Here is an 18,845-nt window from a genome sequence, read left to right on the forward strand (position 1 = left end):
TTACAGGACTTCAATGTCCTTTTGTTTAATGGTTTTGTCTTCCTTGGTTTTTGCCAGTTGCCCAGTCAAATAGCTAGGTCGCTTGAACAAAATTAGTGTCCTTATCTTTAGTTCCCTTTTATTTCCAATAAAAGATAAGTAAAGAGGGGAAACTGTCATACCCTAATTTCGTCTGGGGACTGTCATTCATTGATGTTTTTGATTCTCGCTAGCCAAACTACATGATTCAACACCAGTTACCACACAAAATGAAGGATCATTCAATGTTTTGATCAAGAATGTGAAAGATACCAAAAAGAGGGGCAAAATGGTTTTTCCTTTGAGTTTCCTAGCCCCTAGCTTGCCCAGGCGAGTCGCCTGGGCCACCAAAAGACTTCCATGTTAAGTAACCAGCTCGCTTGGGAGAGCCAGTTGCTTCATGGCTAAGTCTCAACACTTGGCAAATTGCCATGGTCCAAATACTTATTTTTCCTATAAATAGGAATCAAGGGAGGCTGGTCAAGGGGTTGGAAGGTCCAAAAGGTCAGGAATGGAGAGAAGAAAGAAAAAAGAAGAAGAAAGAAAAGGAGATGAGACTGAAGCGCTACCGAATCATGACCATGATCATTCCTTACTTCATTTCTTGTTCAGCGTTCTTCGTGCAACCGCCGATTAGTTTTTATTTTGAGGATTGAATGTGATCTATGTACCATTAGAGGTCCCCCTTGTTGTTTTTTGCACATTCATCTTCTACATCGATCATCGACGATCTCATTTTCAAAATTCGTAGACCTCTTTTTGGTTTTTTCTAACGTTTTCCTCGAATAAACATTGGTGGCGACTCCCATGGATTTTCCTTTTTGGAAGATGCTTCTTTGGCTTTTCGCCCATAGCCCCGTCGTAGGGTAGGTTGCGACAGGAACCCCTGCTAAATATGCTGAATGGATTTGGAATGCCGGTCGTGTGAGTGAGCAAAAAATGAGAGTGTACGTTCATGCCCGATGACAATAAAAGAGTGCAAAGGACACAACACTAGGGAGAGATGCAAATCATTAACCCATATTTATTAATGATGCGATTATTATTTTACAAAAAACTTAAGACGTGGAGATCCTAATGAGTCCTTGAGGAGGTCCAAATATTGAGCCTTTGAATTGCCCTAAGTATTAAGCGTAATATCGCTTGACGATATCAGAATTCACAGGCGAAGGTAGCTCTTCATCATCCATGTTCATGAGCAACAACATTCCTCTTGAGAAAGCCTTCTTTACCATAAACAGTCCTTCATAGTTTGGGGCCCATTTACCTCGGTGATCCTTTTGAACCTGCGATACTTTCTTCAGAACAAGGTCCCCCTCGCTGAACTTACGTGGATGCACTCTTTTGTCAAAAGCATTTTCACTCTGCTCTGATATAGTCGCCCATGGTTCATGGCAGCCAATCTTTCACCCTCGATAAGATTTAATTGGTCAAGCGTGACTGGGCCCACTTTGCTTCTTCCAATCTCAACTCTGCCAGGGTTCTTAAAGAAGGAATCTCCACCTCAAACGGGAGCACAACTTTCATCCTATACACCAAAGAGAACGGGGTTGCCCCAGTAGATGTGCGTACATAAGTCTGATACCCATGCAATGCAAAGGGAAGCATCTCGTGCCAAACCTTGTATGACACGGTCATCTTTTGAACAATCTTCCTAATGTTCTTATTGGCAGCCTCAATTGCCCCATTCATCCTGGGTCTATAAGGCGTGGAATTATGGTGTTAGATTTTAAAGTCCTCACACATTTCCTTCATCATCTTGTTGTTTAAATTGGTGGCATTATCGGTGATGATCTTTTTGGGTAACCCATATCTACAAATTATCTCCTTCTTAATGAATCTAATCACCACATTCCTAGTCACGCTAGCATATGAAGCTGCTTCCACCCATTTGGTGAAGTAATCAATGACGACTAAAATGAAGCGATGCCCGTTTGAAGCCTTGGGTTCAATGGCCACGATCACGTCTATGCCCCACATTGAGAATGGCCATGGTGCTGCTAACATGTTCAATGGTATAGGTGGAGCATTAACATTATCAGTGGAGGTCTAGCATTTACGAAATTTTCTCACATGAACGCAATAATCATTCTCCATAGTGAGCCAGTAATACCTCGCTCAAAATCTTTCATGCCATGGCATGTCCATTGACATATGTACCAAATGATCCCTCATGCACCTTCACTAGCATTTGTTCGGCCTCTTTTGCATCCACACATCAAAGCAACACCATGTCATGGTTGCTTTTGTACAAGACATTCCCACTAAGGAGAAAATTGGCTGCCAACCTCCGTAATGTCCTCTTGTCGTTGTCAGAGACCTCAGGTGGGTATTCCTTATTCTTAATGTATCGTTTGATATCGAAGTACCAAGGTTTACCATCCTCCTCTTCTTCTATCAAACAACAGTGTGCAGGCTCAACACGACATTTGAATTCGATGTATGGTAAATCTCCGTGAGGGCTCACTTTGAACATGGACGATAGAGTAACAAGGGCTTCGACCATCTGGTTTTCCTCTCTAGGAATGTGATGAAATGATATGTCATCAAAGAGTTCCTTCAATTTCCTGATGTAAGCTTGGTAAGGTACCAACTTGTGGTCTCTGGTCTCCCATTCACCTTTCAACTGATGAATCACCAATATCGAGTCCCCGTATACTTTGAGCAACTTGACCCTAAAGTTGATCACCGCTCGGATCCCTAGGGCGCATGCCTCGTACTCCGCTATATTGTTTGTGCAGTCAAAACACAACCTAGCTATGAAAGGTATATATTGCTTGTCTGGCGAAGCCAACACTGCCTCAATCCCATGACCTAGCACATTAGATGCACCATCAAACCACACAACCCACTTATCCATGTCCTCATCTTCAACCTCCTCCTCAAACAAGGCCATAATATCCTTATCAGGGAATTCTATATGCATAGGCTGATAATCATTTATGGGTTGTTGAGCTAGATAATCTGCCAAGGCACTCCCTTTTATTGCCTTCTGAGTGACGTAGACGATATCAAATTTTGACAACAGAACCTACCACCGAGCTATCCTCCCAGTGAGAGCGGGCTTTTCGAAGATGTACTCGACGGGATACATTATGGACACCAACCAAGTAGTGTAACTCAGCATATACTACCTCAAACGGTGAGCTGCCCACGCCAAGGCACAACATGTCCTCTCTAGGAACAATTAGTTCATCTACATGCCGTGAACTTCTTGCTCAAGTAGTAGATGGCCCATTCCCTTTTTCCAGATTCATCGTGTTGTCCGAGCACACACCCCATTGACTCATCTAATACTGTCATGTATAGGATAAGAGGTCTTCCGGGCACCAATGGCATGAGCATAGGAGGATTCATCAAACATCATTTAATCTTTTCAAATGCCACTTGAAAATCATCATCCCATTGGACAAACTGATTTTTACACAATAACCTGAAAAGAAGCTTGCAAGTGGTAGTTAACTATGATATGAATCTCGCTATGTAGTTCAACCTTCCTAAGAAACCCTGGACCTCTAATATGAATTTCAGACATCTTGAGGATTGCTTTTACCTTGTATGGATGCACCTCTATTTCTTTCTGGCTAACAACAAAGCCGAACAATTTTTCAAATTTTACCCTAAACGTACACTTTGCAAGATTCAGCCTTAACCTATATTTACGCAGTCGCCCGAACAACTTCCACAAATTGACTAGGTGTTCCTCCTCTGTCCTTGATTTGGCGATCATGTCATCCACGTAGACCTTGATCTCTTTATGCATCATGTCGTGGAATAATGCCACCATGGCCTGCTGGTATGTTGCCCCAACATTCTTCATCCCAAATGACATCACCTTGTAGCATAAGGTTCCCCATAGAGTGATGAAGGTTATCTTTTCCATATCCTCCGATGCCATCTTTATCTTATTGTAACCCAAAAACCCATCCATGAAAGAGAATAGGGAAAAACTGGTTGTATTATCTACAAGAACATCGATGTGCGACAAAGGAAAGTTATCCTTTGGATTGGCTCAGTTTAGATCCTAATAGTCCACGAACATTTGCACCTTCCCATTCTTTTCCGGGACTGGCACGGTATTGGCGACCCATTCTGGGTACCGAGCAACGGCCAAGAAACCAACGTTGAACTGCTTCTTCATCTCCTCCTTTATCTTTAGGGACATCTCGGGTTTCATTGTCCTCAATTTTTGCTTTACCAGGGAGCACTTGGGATTCAAAGATAGCATGTGTTGCATAATATCTTAGCTCAAACCAAACATATCCTAGTAAGACCAAGCGAAGATGTCTTGGTAGTCTCGCAACAGAGTCACTAACCCATCTCGGATGTTCGAGGAGATACAAGTGCCAACCTTGAATTCCTTTTTCTTTACACCAATGCCTAAATTCACAACCTTTGTCTCCTCTCAGTGCAGCTTCACCTCTCTTTCTTCTTGCTCCACCATTCTCCTCAAATCTGGGGGGAAGTCCCTGATCCTCATTTTCTTCCTCCTCGGCTTAGTTTACTAGCCGCTCAAAGTCAACGTCCGGGTCCTCAGTATCACTACTTTCACAGGACTCATTGTTGGATCTGCGTCAAATCATTTAATCACAATGAAAATAAATACACAGAAAAAATGAAATGGACGAAAGTGCGAGAGGGAACATATCAATAAAAGGCTTGTATATTTATAATTGTTGGAACATTAAAGAAAGAGGTATGCCTAACAAAAGAAGCAGACCCTAAAGCCTAGGCCCAGCAATAGGGTTCAAACTACTGGATTACATTGGATTTGACACGAAAATCTCGGGTCGCTCCATGATCCGCCAATTCTTCAATTTAAAGCCCGGAGAGCACGATTGCACCCAGTTTGACTGGCCTTGATAGGTTTCTTTGCCCAGTACAACAACTTGATCCTCATGCATCCACCCCGCACTGACAAAGCTCTTGCTAATGTGACAGATAGGGACCCTCTCCATTTGTGGTCTCTACCCTTGTAAATGGGCTAGGCTTCTTTATTTCCTTTCTAAAGCGACCCTTCTCTTATCGGCATGTGTAGGCTAGTAACCCAGACTGAACCTTCCATGATTTTCAACGAACTTCACCAAGCTTGTCGTGCCATCACCATTCCAACCTAAACCCATTATGGGCTCATACCCATCCCTTAACATAACTCGGGCCACCATCAAGAAGGCACCGGATAAACATGGTTGCACTGGAGGAGCCTCCACATAAGCATTGTTCACAATTTCTAGTGCTTGAAAAGATGTTTCCAATGACTCTTCCGCAGCTTCCACATAGGGTGTAGAAGATGCACAACTCACTAGTATATCGTCTTCCCCCGATACGATAATCAGCTGACCTTCCACCACAAACTTCAATTTCTGGTGCAACGTTGGCAGGACCACCCTAACAAAATGGATCCAAGGCCGACCTAACAAGCAACTATAGGCAGAGTTTATGTCCATCACTTGGAAAGTTATCTGGCACATGTGTGGCCCAATTTGAATCAGGAGATCAATTTCTCCTCTCACGTCACGCCGACTACCATCAAAAGCCCTTAACACCATAGAGCTTGGCCTCATTTGTGACGCGTCAAATGGTAGCTTATCCAATGTAGTTTTGGACATGACATTGAGGGAAGACCCATTGCCAATGAGTACTTTGGCCATTGTGGTCCATGCATTTGACGGACACGTGCAAAGCCTTGTTGTGTCCCCTGCCCTCAACTGGCATCTCCTCGTTGGCAAAAGTCAGGTAATTGTTTGTAGTGATGTTGTTGACTATTCCCCCAAAGCCCCTCCACTGATATGTCTTGCGCTATATGGGCCCCATTCAAAATTTTGACCAACAGTGCCCGATGAGGCTCGAAGTTCATGAGCAACCCTAATAAAGAGATCCTGGCTAGAGTTTTGTTTAATTGCTCAATTACTTTGAACTCACTCTGTTGAATGATTCTCATAAATTTAGTTACCTCCTCAGCTGATATCTCTCTTTTGCTAAAGTTGTCCCCTTCCTCCACAATTTTTCCAATAGGGGTCTCATTATTCGCGGTCGGGGTCGTCTTCTCCCTCTCACCTATATCCGCCTTTGCCTTTCCCTTGTCTTTTGACCTTGTCGGTAGTTCAGGAGGAGCAAAAATGCGTCTACTACGAGTCATGCCACTTGTACTGGAAGTATTTATGATCTTAGCAGCCAGCATGCCATTCCCGACACATATGCCAGATGCATCCTACCTTTCGTTGGGCCCATGTACGCCATATTTCCATGGTACTGTCATATCATTCCTGTAAGGTAAGGGAATGGTACTTGCGTCTTTGCTATAGGGGGCTGGAAACCTTGGGGTATCTGAGTGGTAATGCCCCTGGTGAAATGGATCACCAAAGGTTTAGGCTTACTTGGGTTTCTGTCACCCGATTGCATGCATACCTCTCATTCCTCCTTCTTTGCACTGCAAATTTCAATTTGGCCCCTGCTTATCAGTTCCTGCAGCAAATCCTCAACTATAAGGCATGTTTCCACATCGTGTGACACCTCTGGATGCATCAAGCACAGATCTCCTTTGTTATCGTCAAGTTCAATTACATCGGCCTCGCGCAATGCCTCCAATATGAATCGCCTAAAAGTCGACACATCCCCTATCTGCTTTAGCTCTTGAGACTTCCATTCTTCCACCGCATTCACTGCCGAGCTTTCATGATTGGAAAATGGGTTATTCCTTACATTTGGACTATCCTCTTGAAATGTAAGCCATACAACATCAATCAAACTTTGTACCTTGTGCTTAAATGCCACATATTGCTCGATAGAGTGCCCCGGGACACCACTATGATAGGCGCATGTGACGTTAGGATTATACCATCGAGGAAATAGAGGTTGTTAGACATTTCCCAGGCTCACCACAACCATTTGATTGTTGAGCAAGGATGGTAGCAGGTCAGCATACGACATTGGTATTGGGGTGAACTCCGAGGGTTTTCTTTCTGGGAAGTTCCTCCTTAGGTTGGCGTTTGTATTGGGGTTGGGATTTAAACTTGGTCTTGGCTGTGCAAGGAACGGATTTTGTGGGTGATGTTGGGGAGGTTTTTGTGGTTGACTGGGCATTCTTGATCGGATGGGCATCGGGCAGGGAAGAGATCTGAAATTGGTCAAGTAATTGTATTGGTGTGGGGGATATAGGTATATGGGGTGGTGAGGGGTTTGTTGGGAACCTGGCCATGTGGGTATTGTGGTTACGACATGGGTGTCTCCCTCTTTTTTCTTTGCTCTACCTGTTCCAGTCTTCCTATTGCCAACACTTGTTGAAGCAACATAATCGAATTTGCCCTTTCTTAGGCCTACTTCGATCCTTTCGCCCCTTCTTGGGGCAAGTAGTCCCCTTGTATTTGTCAAAGTCTGGCACCTTGAACTTTGGAGGAATGATGACGCCTGGTACTAGGCAAAGTTTTGCCATGTCAACAGAAGGGTAGTCTCCACCTCCTTCAAAGGCCCTCAGCCTTTCTTCTATGTGATCAAATTTTTCCCTTTCCACCATGGCAGGAGGTAGTCTTTTCACTGAAAAATGTAAGGGTTGTAGTTGCAGTTGTGGATGATACTTAAGGCCTCCCGGGGGTGTTTGGATAGGGTATGCCACCAAATGCTTGCCCCTTAGTGGCATATCCGAGGTAAGGCTCGAAGTCAGCCAGAGTGTGGTCTCGGGGTACTTCATGTGTCTCCCCCATGGGTTGAGTGACATGTGCATGCCCAGACTGGGGATGTTGGCTCTCAAGGGGTATAGGAGCGGAATGGTCAAAGTTCTCATTGGGCACATATACAACATTGGGTGGTGCATAGTTGGAAGGTAGGCCATACGATGGGAAAGGATGCTTGCTTTGGACTTGCACAAAATAGGGGTCACCTATACTTCCCAATGCTTCGACTCCCTGACCTACCATATCCGGGACTGGACGACTTACTTGATTCATACCAAATGGGTGAGTCAGGTCTACTGCAGTGGCAACACTTCCAGTGGCGATTGTAGCCGCTTTGACCTCCATCATTTTCCTCATGCTCATCATGGACTCCATCATAGTGGTCATTTGGTCTTTCATGGCCTCCATGTCGGCCTTCATCTATTCTTGAACTTCCTCTATCTCGCTCATGATTCTAGCCTTGGCACGTGTTCGGTAAGGGTGTCGTAAAGCGTGTTCGTTCTTTTTTATTACTATGATTACTTTTTTATGACTGTTAAAAATAGAATGCAATGAGTAATGCAACAACTAAATAAACGTGAATGCATGACAATGATAAGTTGCTGAAGTATTGAATTCACACAGGACATTCACTAGAACATAGGGTCGAATCAAATCTCATTTTCATTAAAAACAACATTTTTTATCTTGTCAAAGCCAAAGCATTAAACACATAGGACTTTGATTCCTAATTATGTGGGTCATTAGCTCAACCATGTGCTAGCAGTAATCGAGAAGACTATGAACTTCATCGGGAACAGAGTATGTGTCAGCCACTGCCTTGGCTCTGGCTAACAACCTTGGAAGTTCTTGACTCTCATTCAGAGTGAGAGCAAATCTATTCATCCATTTCATGGCTTCCTTATGCAATAACTCTATCACCCCTTCTCTCGCTTCCCTTTCAATCTGCAGAGCCGATACCTTTGCCTGTTCATCTTCTAGCATCTACCCATGACTAACAGCCAGGTTCACCTTCTCTTTATATTGATAAATGATTATCAACATATTCTCTTTTATTTTGCTCAACTGCTCTATCAAACTTCTCTTTGACCTCTGGCAACTCTTTAACTTATCCTCTAACACCATGCTTTACATCCTTGATTTTTCCCTCTCGGCCTTTCTAAGTTTGAGCTCGTTACTGTTGCCCCCACAAAGCCCCTTGGAACTTGTTCCTGCTCCATTCTTCCTTTCGGGCTTTTTTTTTGTTTTCTGCTCTAACGCTTCAACCGTGGTCATGTTGATATCTTTTAGCTCATCACATTCTTTCCTAATCCTAGTGACTGCCACCTTCAGCTTCTCCTTCACAACTCTTGTCTTTTCGAGCTCTGCTTTCAAAACTTGCACTTCTTCACTCTCCTCAAGAATTTCAGCCTCTTTCCCACTCAGACCTTTTAGCTTTGGGAGCCAAGTTATCCCTTGCGTTCTAGACTTCAACCATTTGTGATAGTCGCTTATGACGCCATTGCTACTTCCCCTAAGCTCTTTATCTTTTATTTCCACTCTATTCCATGCTTTACAGATTCTATGAAGTATCTTCACATTAGCTTCACTAAAACCTCGCGCGATGATTTCCTCCAACGGCAGACCTCTCATAGGGTAGCCTAACTGTCTTATGACCAACACAAGATTATAATTAATACAACCCCTCGTCCCTATCAAGGGGACATTTGGGAATCCTTCACATGAGCATAACACTTTTGCCCCTCCTTCTTTCCACCGTGGGAACTAACTAATGGACGCTCCCGTCATGCCTGCCAAGAGTTCTTCCCAGTTTTCTTTACCCTTTTCAAAGCACATGCGATGACCTTGTAAGGGATAGACAGATCTACCTTCATGATAAAAAAAAATGTGGGATACCAACCATACATAAAGAGCAGGCATACAACAGACAATTCATCCACTGCTCTTCTCGCATCTTAAGTCAAATGTATCATATGTATCCACCAAAATAGCGATGAATGAGCTTTCCTTGTTGTGGTGATAAGCAAGAAAGGCGTCGATTGCCACTAGATCCACCAACCCGTCTATATTCAGGAATAGTACCATCCCAAACACTAGCAGAGCTAATACGTCGATGAATGTTGCTCACTCTCCTTGGCTAGCCAGAGCTCCCTTCTTCTCCTCCAAGTGCTTCCTTGGTATCCTTGCCACCTCATTCCTATTCTGCTTCACTCGGTCTAGCTCTTGTTCCGAGATGTTGACCACTTTTTATATTCTTGCCATAGAATGATAGAATCCAGAAAAAAGGTATGGCTTCCTTACCCCCAGTGGGCATCCTAAGACCCCTTCAAACTCCTCTATGGTTGGCGCTAACTGAAAGTCCCCAAAAGTGAAACATCTGAGTGATTGGTCATAGTATTGAGCGAGAGATGTGATGACTTCAACGGCCTCTTCTATCATCACCAGATCCTAGATCTTCTCATATACCTTGATGAAGGCTTGACGTTGAACTTGATCCATCCACTGCCCCATTTTTCGCAAGCTTACTAGCTCTAGATGATAAAACCTTTTTTTAAAAGATGGTGTTTGGTCCGACCCCATGTTTGCGAGAATGAAAATTATGATGACCAATACTTCAACACCCTATCATAGAGGAGATATGATTAATGCATCAGGGCATGGTTATGCTATGCATGACTAAGGTATCTATCAACTGACACAAGATGCCTGAAAGACCATCTTTTCTTATCCATAATGCATTGGGCATCATGGTTTGTTTTCAGTTATTACCATGGTACCCAATGCATGCAACTAAGAAAGTGGTGCAGACTTTCACCCTTCATTGTGACTTTGACGACGAAAAAGAATGCAAGGCATGAGTAACTACATGGTGGGGGTATGCATGAGTGAACATAGTGACTAACAACAACAGAAGGTGTGTGGTTGGTGGCGCAAAGAAACATGCTAAATGAAAGAGTATGACCATGTAATGATTTATGCAAAATGCTGCATGCGAGCATAATAAAATGGCAAACATTGGAATGATGTATACTATTATGACGTTATATAAAGGTATGCATGACTAGATCAAGGAAACAAAAAATAATGAGTTTGTTTCGTGTCCCTAATTCAGGAACCTAATGGAGGGGATCAAAAGTTTGCTATCCGGTGATAACTCCCAAGGGAGGTTTATGTAACTTTCAAAGGCTTCTAGAGATATCATCCTCTTTGGTAACAACATTGTGGTGGTAGGGACTACTAGGGACAATGCATCATCAAAATAGGAAAAATCTAGATGAGGTTTCACTGTTATCAAGTGAGTCAGAGACCCAGCATGACCACATATCAACCTCCATTCTCTATGTCTCACACAGACCCATGTATAGGGCCTAATACCTCCCTGTGTGTGCAAAGGTGTAGGTGCCATGTGTGCATAGAATAAACAAATATTTCTAACTATGAATGTAACAGATAGATAGACATATACCAAACCCAACAACATGGCAAAGGTTACATACGAATATGGACAAAACAAAGATAGAAGAGAAAAGGGAACATAAATAAAGAAGAAGTCACGACAAAATGTTGCACACTGATCGAACGGCTTAACTCTCTAACAATTCCCAGTGGAGTCACCATCTATCACAACCTACCCTTCGACGGGAGGGTGAGGCGAAAAGCAAAAGGCGTCTTCCAAAAAAGGAGAACGCTTGAGAGTCGCCACCAATGTTTATTCAAGGAAAACGTTAGAAAAACCAAAAGGAAGTCTGCGAATTTTGAAAATAAGGGTTTAGGAGTTGTTTACGTGTAGGGAAGGTATTAGCACCCTACATGCCCGTCACAAGGGACAACAACCTTTACTTTTCCTTTTTTTTATATCTTTTTATTTTTGGGATCGATAAGGGGATGCCCTTGCTCCTACGTATCCTCGAGTGAAATAAGGAATTTAGACCTACGTAGTTCTTTAAAAGTGAGAATGTTTATGGGTCAAATTGTTTTTTATGCTTTTGAAAGGTTCATTTTTAATTAATAAGAACAAAAGGGGTCATTGAGGCATTGGACCTTGAATGATCTCAAGTGACTTTGATGGAGAGAAATTTAGTTATGTGTTGGTTTTATTTTTGGTTTTATTAACTTTCAATGTCTTTAAAAGAAAACTTTACGGTGCTAATGATCGGTTAAGATTAAACTTTACAAAAAAAAATGAGATTTACCGAGGATAGATGGAGTAAATGAATATGCAGAAAACAACCAGGGGGACCCTTAAGGGTGCATAGATCACATTTAAATCTTAAAAACAAAACTAACCGACGGTCACACGAAGAACACCGAACAAGGAACAATGTAGGGATTGATCACATTCAATTCTTCTCTCTTATTTCTTTGAATTTCCTTCACTACTCAATGTTGGAACCCCTACTCAGTCCCCCTATCACGCCTATTTATAGGAAAAAGGTCACTTTGGGGACTTACAGCTCGGCCAGGCGAGCTAAGGCTTACTCCTGAAGTCATGAGCTCGCCCAGGAGAGCTGGTTCCTTAACCCTAAAGTTTTTTTATGGCCCAAGCAAGCTAGATGCTAGCCTAGTCATGTTGGGACCTAGAAAATGCAAGGAAAAGACCCTTTTGCCCTTTTTTCTTGGTATCTTTTGTTTTTTGGATCAAAACACTGAGTGGTTCATCGCTTTGCACTATAACTGGCATCCAATGTCGTAAATCGACTAACAAGAATCAAAAGATCAACAAAAAATGGTCCACGGACAAAATTAAGGTCTGACAGGAGGAACAAATCATCCATCCCACATGATAAGAGAACACTTAGGATCGTCTTGAAAACAGGTCTAGACAAAAAGGAACTTGACCCTAACCACGACCTGCTGGTAGAGCCAAAGTTATCAAAAGGAGCATGACCCTAACCGCGATCTACTGATAGAACCAACACTACCAGTTATTAACCCGAGAACAAAGGAAAAACTCTTACAATAAAGAAACTCTCAAATTTCATTAGTTTTCAAATTCTGCCAACAATGTGTTTAAGGAGTTTATTTATCCTCATACTAATAACCCTAATTTAGGCCCAAAGCCCAATAACTAACTTAATGATTAAATGACTTTAAAATAATAATAAAAGGTCGTGACAGTCCATTACAAGTATGAAAATAGGCATAAAATACAATTAAAATGAAAATAAATCATATTATAAAAGTTGGCTAAAATTTATGAGTTTTGATTCTTCTCCTCTTTCATCCATGAGAGAATTTAGTTTCTCTCGCCAAACTCTTCTTGAAATCTCTCACTCTTTACTATAGTGATTGGTCCATCCACGTTGGGCTTAATTATTATCTAATTTGTCCAACATTAATAGTCCATCAAAATTGATCAACTCGGCCCATGGATGCTTCTTGCCTTGTAAATTAAGCTTCCCAAAGTGATTCTTTAAGTTGGCCTCAAAGCATCTTCATCAATTTGTAGGAGAGTGACCCAATTAGATAAAGCCCTTAATTTACATTGGTCTTCTTTCTCTTTGATCTTTAGAATCGGGCCTTTCAATGCTTGCTTCATCCTCTTAGTCTTGGACCTTGTCATAGGACCTTCAATCCCTTGTAATGGATTATTATGCAAACTTCTTGCACCTCCATCATTCCTTCCCTCATCGAAAAATTCGTCCTCAAATCTAATTCATTACCTACATCAAAGAAAGACAGATCAACCACATTAAAGGTAACACTTATGTTATCATATTCTTTTGGCAAGTCCAGCTTGTAAGCATTGTCATTTATCTTTTTTAGAACTTAAAAAGGCCCATCTCCTCTTGGTTACAACTTTGATTTTCTTTGAGCAAGGAACCTTTCCTTCCTCATATGAATCCAGACCCAATATCCTGATTTAAAAATAACTTTGACGCGACCCTTATTTGCTTGCTTTGCATATTGTTCATTCTCCTTCTCAGTGTTGGCTCCAACTTTTGCATGCAACTTTTTGATAGAATCTGCCTTTTTCTTGCCATCAAAATTAACATACTCCTTAGAAGGCAAATGTAAGATATCCAAAGCAGTCTAAGGATTAAAGCCATACACAAATTCAAAAGGAGAATAAGAAGTAGTAGAATGAACTTGTCCATCATAAGCAAACTCAACATGTGGCAAGCATTTCTCCCAGTTTTTCAAATTCTATTGAATGATAGCACACAAAACATGGTTCGTTAACCTCATGAAGGTACTGGGTGCATTAGTTAAACCAAATGGAATCACCAACCACTCATATAAATCATATATTGTTTTAAAATCTATTTCCCATTCATCACCTTCTTTCATGCGGATTTGATAGTATCCACTCTTCAAATATATTTTAGAAAACACACACGAACCATGCAATTCATCAAACATATCATCCAATCTAGGGATAGGATATCTATACTTTACAGTGATTTTATTTATGGCTCGACAGTCTGTACACATGCGCCATGTCTCATCTTTCTTTGGAACCAAGATTACTGAAATAGAACACGGGCTAAGACTTTCCCTTACAAATCCCTTTTGCAAGAACTCATCAACTTGCCTTTGAATATCCTTTGCTTCTTTTGTACTTGACCCTATAGGTTGGCCTATTTGGAAGTGAAGCACCAAGAATGAAGTCAATTTGAGGCTCAATACCTCTTAAAGGAGGTAGTCAATTTGATGCTCAATACCTAAAAAATTCCTGTAACAAGGAAACAAACTCACAAGGCAATGAAGAGTTAAGATTGTTAGTAAAATAAACATCCTTGTACATGAGTATAAGTAGCTATTCCCATCAAAGCATTCTCAACCTCTCTTTTGTTTGCAAATGTACTCACTTTCTTATCTTTCTTTTCTTTGTCTTCTTTTTAATTCTTTTCTTTCTTTTGTTCACTCTCATTTTTCTTTTCTTTTCTCTTTTTCTTGAATGCTCAATTTTTCTTCTCTCAACTTACACTCTCTTACCATTCTGATTTGATCGGCATAGGCTATAGCGGGCCGGAGAGGTGTTAACACAATGGTGCAATTGTTCAAAACAAGAGCATATCTATTTTTGTAACCATCATGTTAAACCTTTCTATCAAATTGTCGTGGACGCCCTAGAAGTATATGCCCAACATGCATGGGTACCACATCACAAGGAACTTCGTCCTTGTATTCACCAATGAAAAAAGAAACCAACACTTGCTTGGTCACCCTTATGTCTTCACAATCATCTAGCCACTGAATTTTATATGGATTAGGGTGCTTTAATGTGGGCAAACCCAATTTCTCAACAAACAAGGTGCTAGCAACATTAGTACAACTTCCACTATCAATGATCAAATTGCATACCTTATCTTTTATGTGGCATCTTGTATGAAAAATATGCTCACGCTGCTCCTCATCACCTTCTACCTTAGGTTTCATGTTAAGAGCACGCGTAGTAACAAGCGCATCTCTATTTACAGGTTCAGCAACATTAACATCACTGCAATCCTCCAATGGTGACATTTCATCATCACTTAAGCTCTCACTTTCTATGTCTCCATTATCCAGCAATATCATGGCTCTTTTATTTGGATATTGGAAAGCAATATGTACAACTCCTTGACACCTGAAACATTTGATATCACGAGATCTAGAAGATGAATTAATTTCCATTTTACCTTTAGGTGCAACCAATGAATTTTTGGACTTAGCTTTATCTTTTGACTTTGTCACAGATTTTTTGTTTTGCCAATTTGACTTCCATGAAGAAGTGGAAGAAATTTTTTTCAATTGTCTCTCCACTTGAATAGATTTGTGCAACAAGTCCTCCATCTCCATATAATATTGTAATTCTACCACATTGGTTATCTCCTTCTTTAGACCTCCAATGAATCTGACCATAGTTTCCTCATGGTCTTCTTCAACATTAGCTCTAATCATGGCTATTTCCATCTCCTTGTAGTAGTTCTCCACACTCATGGAACCTTGAGTTAGAGTTTGCAATTTTCTATGACAATGACTAGGTACAAATCTCCTTCTCATGACAGTCTTCATCTCCTCCCATCTACTAATAGGCCTTTTGCCATTCATGCGCCTACTAGTCATAAGTTGATCCCAACAAATATGATGTAATCCTACCCACTAAGGGAATTGGATAGAAGACTCCAAGAATATTGGGCCAAAGATTCAAGAGAAAGTCCTAGGGTTCTCAGTCATTGTAGGATTTTTCAGTCATTGTATTTTAGAGCACCTAGACTAGTTTTTGTATTAGGGGTAGTTTTGTAATTTCACATGCATTAAGTGCACTATTTGATGTGTGTGTTGGGAGATAAATTTAATTGAATTGGGAGAAGTCCAATCCAATTAAATTTTAGAGGGGGAGGTGAGCATTTGCTTGCTACACCCCATTGCCACATCATATAGTCACACTTTGTGCATGTCCTTCATGCTTTACATGCCTCATGACACTTAAGCACACTTAGTGGAGAATCTTGGACTTGATCTTGGATTAGTGGGCTAAACCATAACTAAAATTCACTAATCATAATTAGTAAAATTTTGGCTTCACAAATTAAATTTCAAATTCAAGTGGAATTCAAATTTACCTCCAATTTTGTGTGACATTTAGGCTATAGATAAAGGCCATGTGTGTGCATTTTTTCAACTTTGATCATTTGAGAATTACACTTCAAAGTTCAAACCTCAATTGAGGCACAAAATTTCATGCTCATTCTCTCCTTCTCCCTCCATGCATCTTTTCCTACCTTCAAGCTCTTATCTATGGCTTCCTATGATGGTGGGCTTGTTCTTGACTCATCTTCTCCTTGAAGTGGCATCTCCAATCATCTTTCTTCCTTCTCCATTTCATTGCCATTGATCTTCAAGAAGCAAATGACTCCATTGATGAAGAATATCCAAGGCCTACAAGCTCAACATGGAGCTACATCAAAATACTAGCATAATCGGTGAATTTAACAACAACTAGTTTAACCTTTTTCTCCTTAAAATAATTATGGCAATTAAACACATGTTCAACCTTTTTCTCCCACTCCAAATACAGTCCAGGATCATTTTTACCTTGAAATGTAGGGATTTCCATTTTAGTGCTCCGCAAATGATTATCTCTTCTTGATTTGTCTGTTCGTCTTCTACCAGGTCTTCTTGCATCTGGATACTCCTCCTCCTCCTCTTCTTCTAAAGTTGATTGTCTACGACTTCTAGATCGAAATGGAGATTGCAGACTATCCAATCTCAAGTTTAAAGCTTGAAATTGTTCATTAACAACTTTAACAAACAACATGAGATCCACTCCTTCTTCTCCACTCAAGATTAAAATTGTTGCAAGAATTATGTTAGAAGTGATTGTAAATGAACAGATAAATATCCTTACACAAAATAAATATCCTTACACAACTCTCTCATGTGTTTATACTCAATAATTTTTTTCACTCGTGTTTAACTCCTTTTGGCTTTTTCCCTTTAATAGTCTCACTACTCTTGCCTTTTACCACTCAACTTCTCCTCATGAGCTTTTGTAGAACCTTTGGGGTTGATTACATGACACGACAAGGCACAATAAGGGATCAATGAGAACTTGGTGAACAAACAAAGGACAAGGAATAAGAGATTTAAGAAAAGTATTTGTTTGTTTTTTCATTAGGAGAATAAAACTAAAGGAAAATTGATAAAACAAGAAGAAAATAAAATAAGACCAATAGTCACACTTTTTCACATTTTTTTTTTGCACTTTTTTTACACGAAATTCAAATTCGAATGCAAATATGTGATTTGGCAGATCCAAAGGTAGACTATAACAAAATTTTGGTTCCAAATTTGAAAATAAAATTCAAATTCTAACAACTTCAATTATCCAAATTTGGATTATAAAAGAATTTTGACTCTAACTTTGAAAAATAAATTCAGATCCTAACAACTTTAATTATCCAAATATGGATTGTAATAGAATTTTGACCCAAATTTGAATATTGAATTTTTTTTCATGCTTTTTTTTTATAATATACATATATAAAAATGAGGATAGGAAGATATTAATAGTAGATAGCATTTGGAGAAGAAAGATAGACTCAAACACATAAAACAACAAACAAGGAAGATGAAATAATAATATAGAGTTAAACAAAGGGAAAAAACAAAAGAAGAAACACACAAGATAAACGAAAAACACAAAAGTTAAATAATACTTTTGAGAACTGTGATACCAACTGATAAGAGAACACTTAGGATCGTCTTAAAAACAAGTATAAACATAAAGGAAATTGACCCTAACCACGACCTACCGGTGGAACCAAGGTTATCAAAATGAGCGTGACCATGAGCGCGACTAGCCAATAGAACCAACACCATCGTTTCTTAGCCTAAGAACAAAAGGAAAGCTCTCACACTAAAAAAAAACTCTAAAATTTCAATAATCTTTAAATTCTGTTAACAAAGTGTTTAAGGAGTCTATTTATATTCCTACTAATAATCCTGATTTAGACCAAAGGTCCAATAACTAATCTAATGACTAAAAGACTTTAAAATAATAATAATAAAAGAGCGTGATAGCCCATTACAAGTATGAAAATAGGCTCAAAATACAATTAAAATGAAGATAAATTCTATTTTAAAAGTTGGCTAAAATTTATGAGTTTTGCTTCTTCTTTAGCTTTCTGCATGAGAGAATTTAGTCTCTCGCCAAGCTCTTCTTGAAATCTTTTACTCCTGATTCTAGTTATTGGTCCATCGATGGATGCTTGTTGCCTTGTAAATTTGACTTCCCAAAGTGATTCCTCAAGTTGACCTTAAAGCATCTTCATCAATTTATAGGAGAGTGACCCACTTAGGTGCAACCCTTAATTCATATTGGTCTTCTTTCTCTTTGATCTTTAGCATCAAACCTTGCAATGTTTGTTTCATCCTCTTAATCTTAAACTTTATCATAAGACTTTCAATCTCCTGAAAAAGAATCATTAGGCGGATTGGTTGCACCTCTATCACTACCAACACCTTGCTTATTCTCAATATTAGTAATCCCTTCGTGGCCAATATCATAGACATTGTACAAATTTATTAGTAAATTACTAAGCTTCTCCTAGTAGACCATTCCATGTGGCTATTTTGTCTCACCCTCAATTTAAAAACAAATCTCCATTTCCCGTCATTAATCCCTCCCAAGTCTTAAATCATGAAAATTCAAATCCAAAATACGATTCA

General features: G+C 40.1%; 1 protein-coding gene across 1 annotated transcript; it reads right to left on the reverse strand.

Moving 5' to 3' along the window:
* Nucleotides 1-2,236: 2,236 nt before the first annotated feature.
* Nucleotides 2,237-3,300, reverse strand: LOC102659989 (uncharacterized). Its single transcript, XM_006599754.1, has 2 exons — nt 3,223-3,300; nt 2,237-3,010 (listed from the first exon to the last, which is right to left on the reverse strand). Exons 1-2 carry the CDS (start codon nt 3,298-3,300, stop codon nt 2,237-2,239), a joined length of 852 nt encoding a protein of 283 aa, XP_006599817.1.
* Between the last annotated feature and the right edge of the window lie 15,545 nt (nt 3,301-18,845).

Source organism: Glycine max, chromosome 16 (genome assembly GCF_000004515.6).
Source record: "Glycine max cultivar Williams 82 chromosome 16, Glycine_max_v4.0, whole genome shotgun sequence".
Lineage (NCBI taxonomy): Eukaryota > Viridiplantae > Streptophyta > Magnoliopsida > Fabales > Fabaceae > Glycine > Glycine max.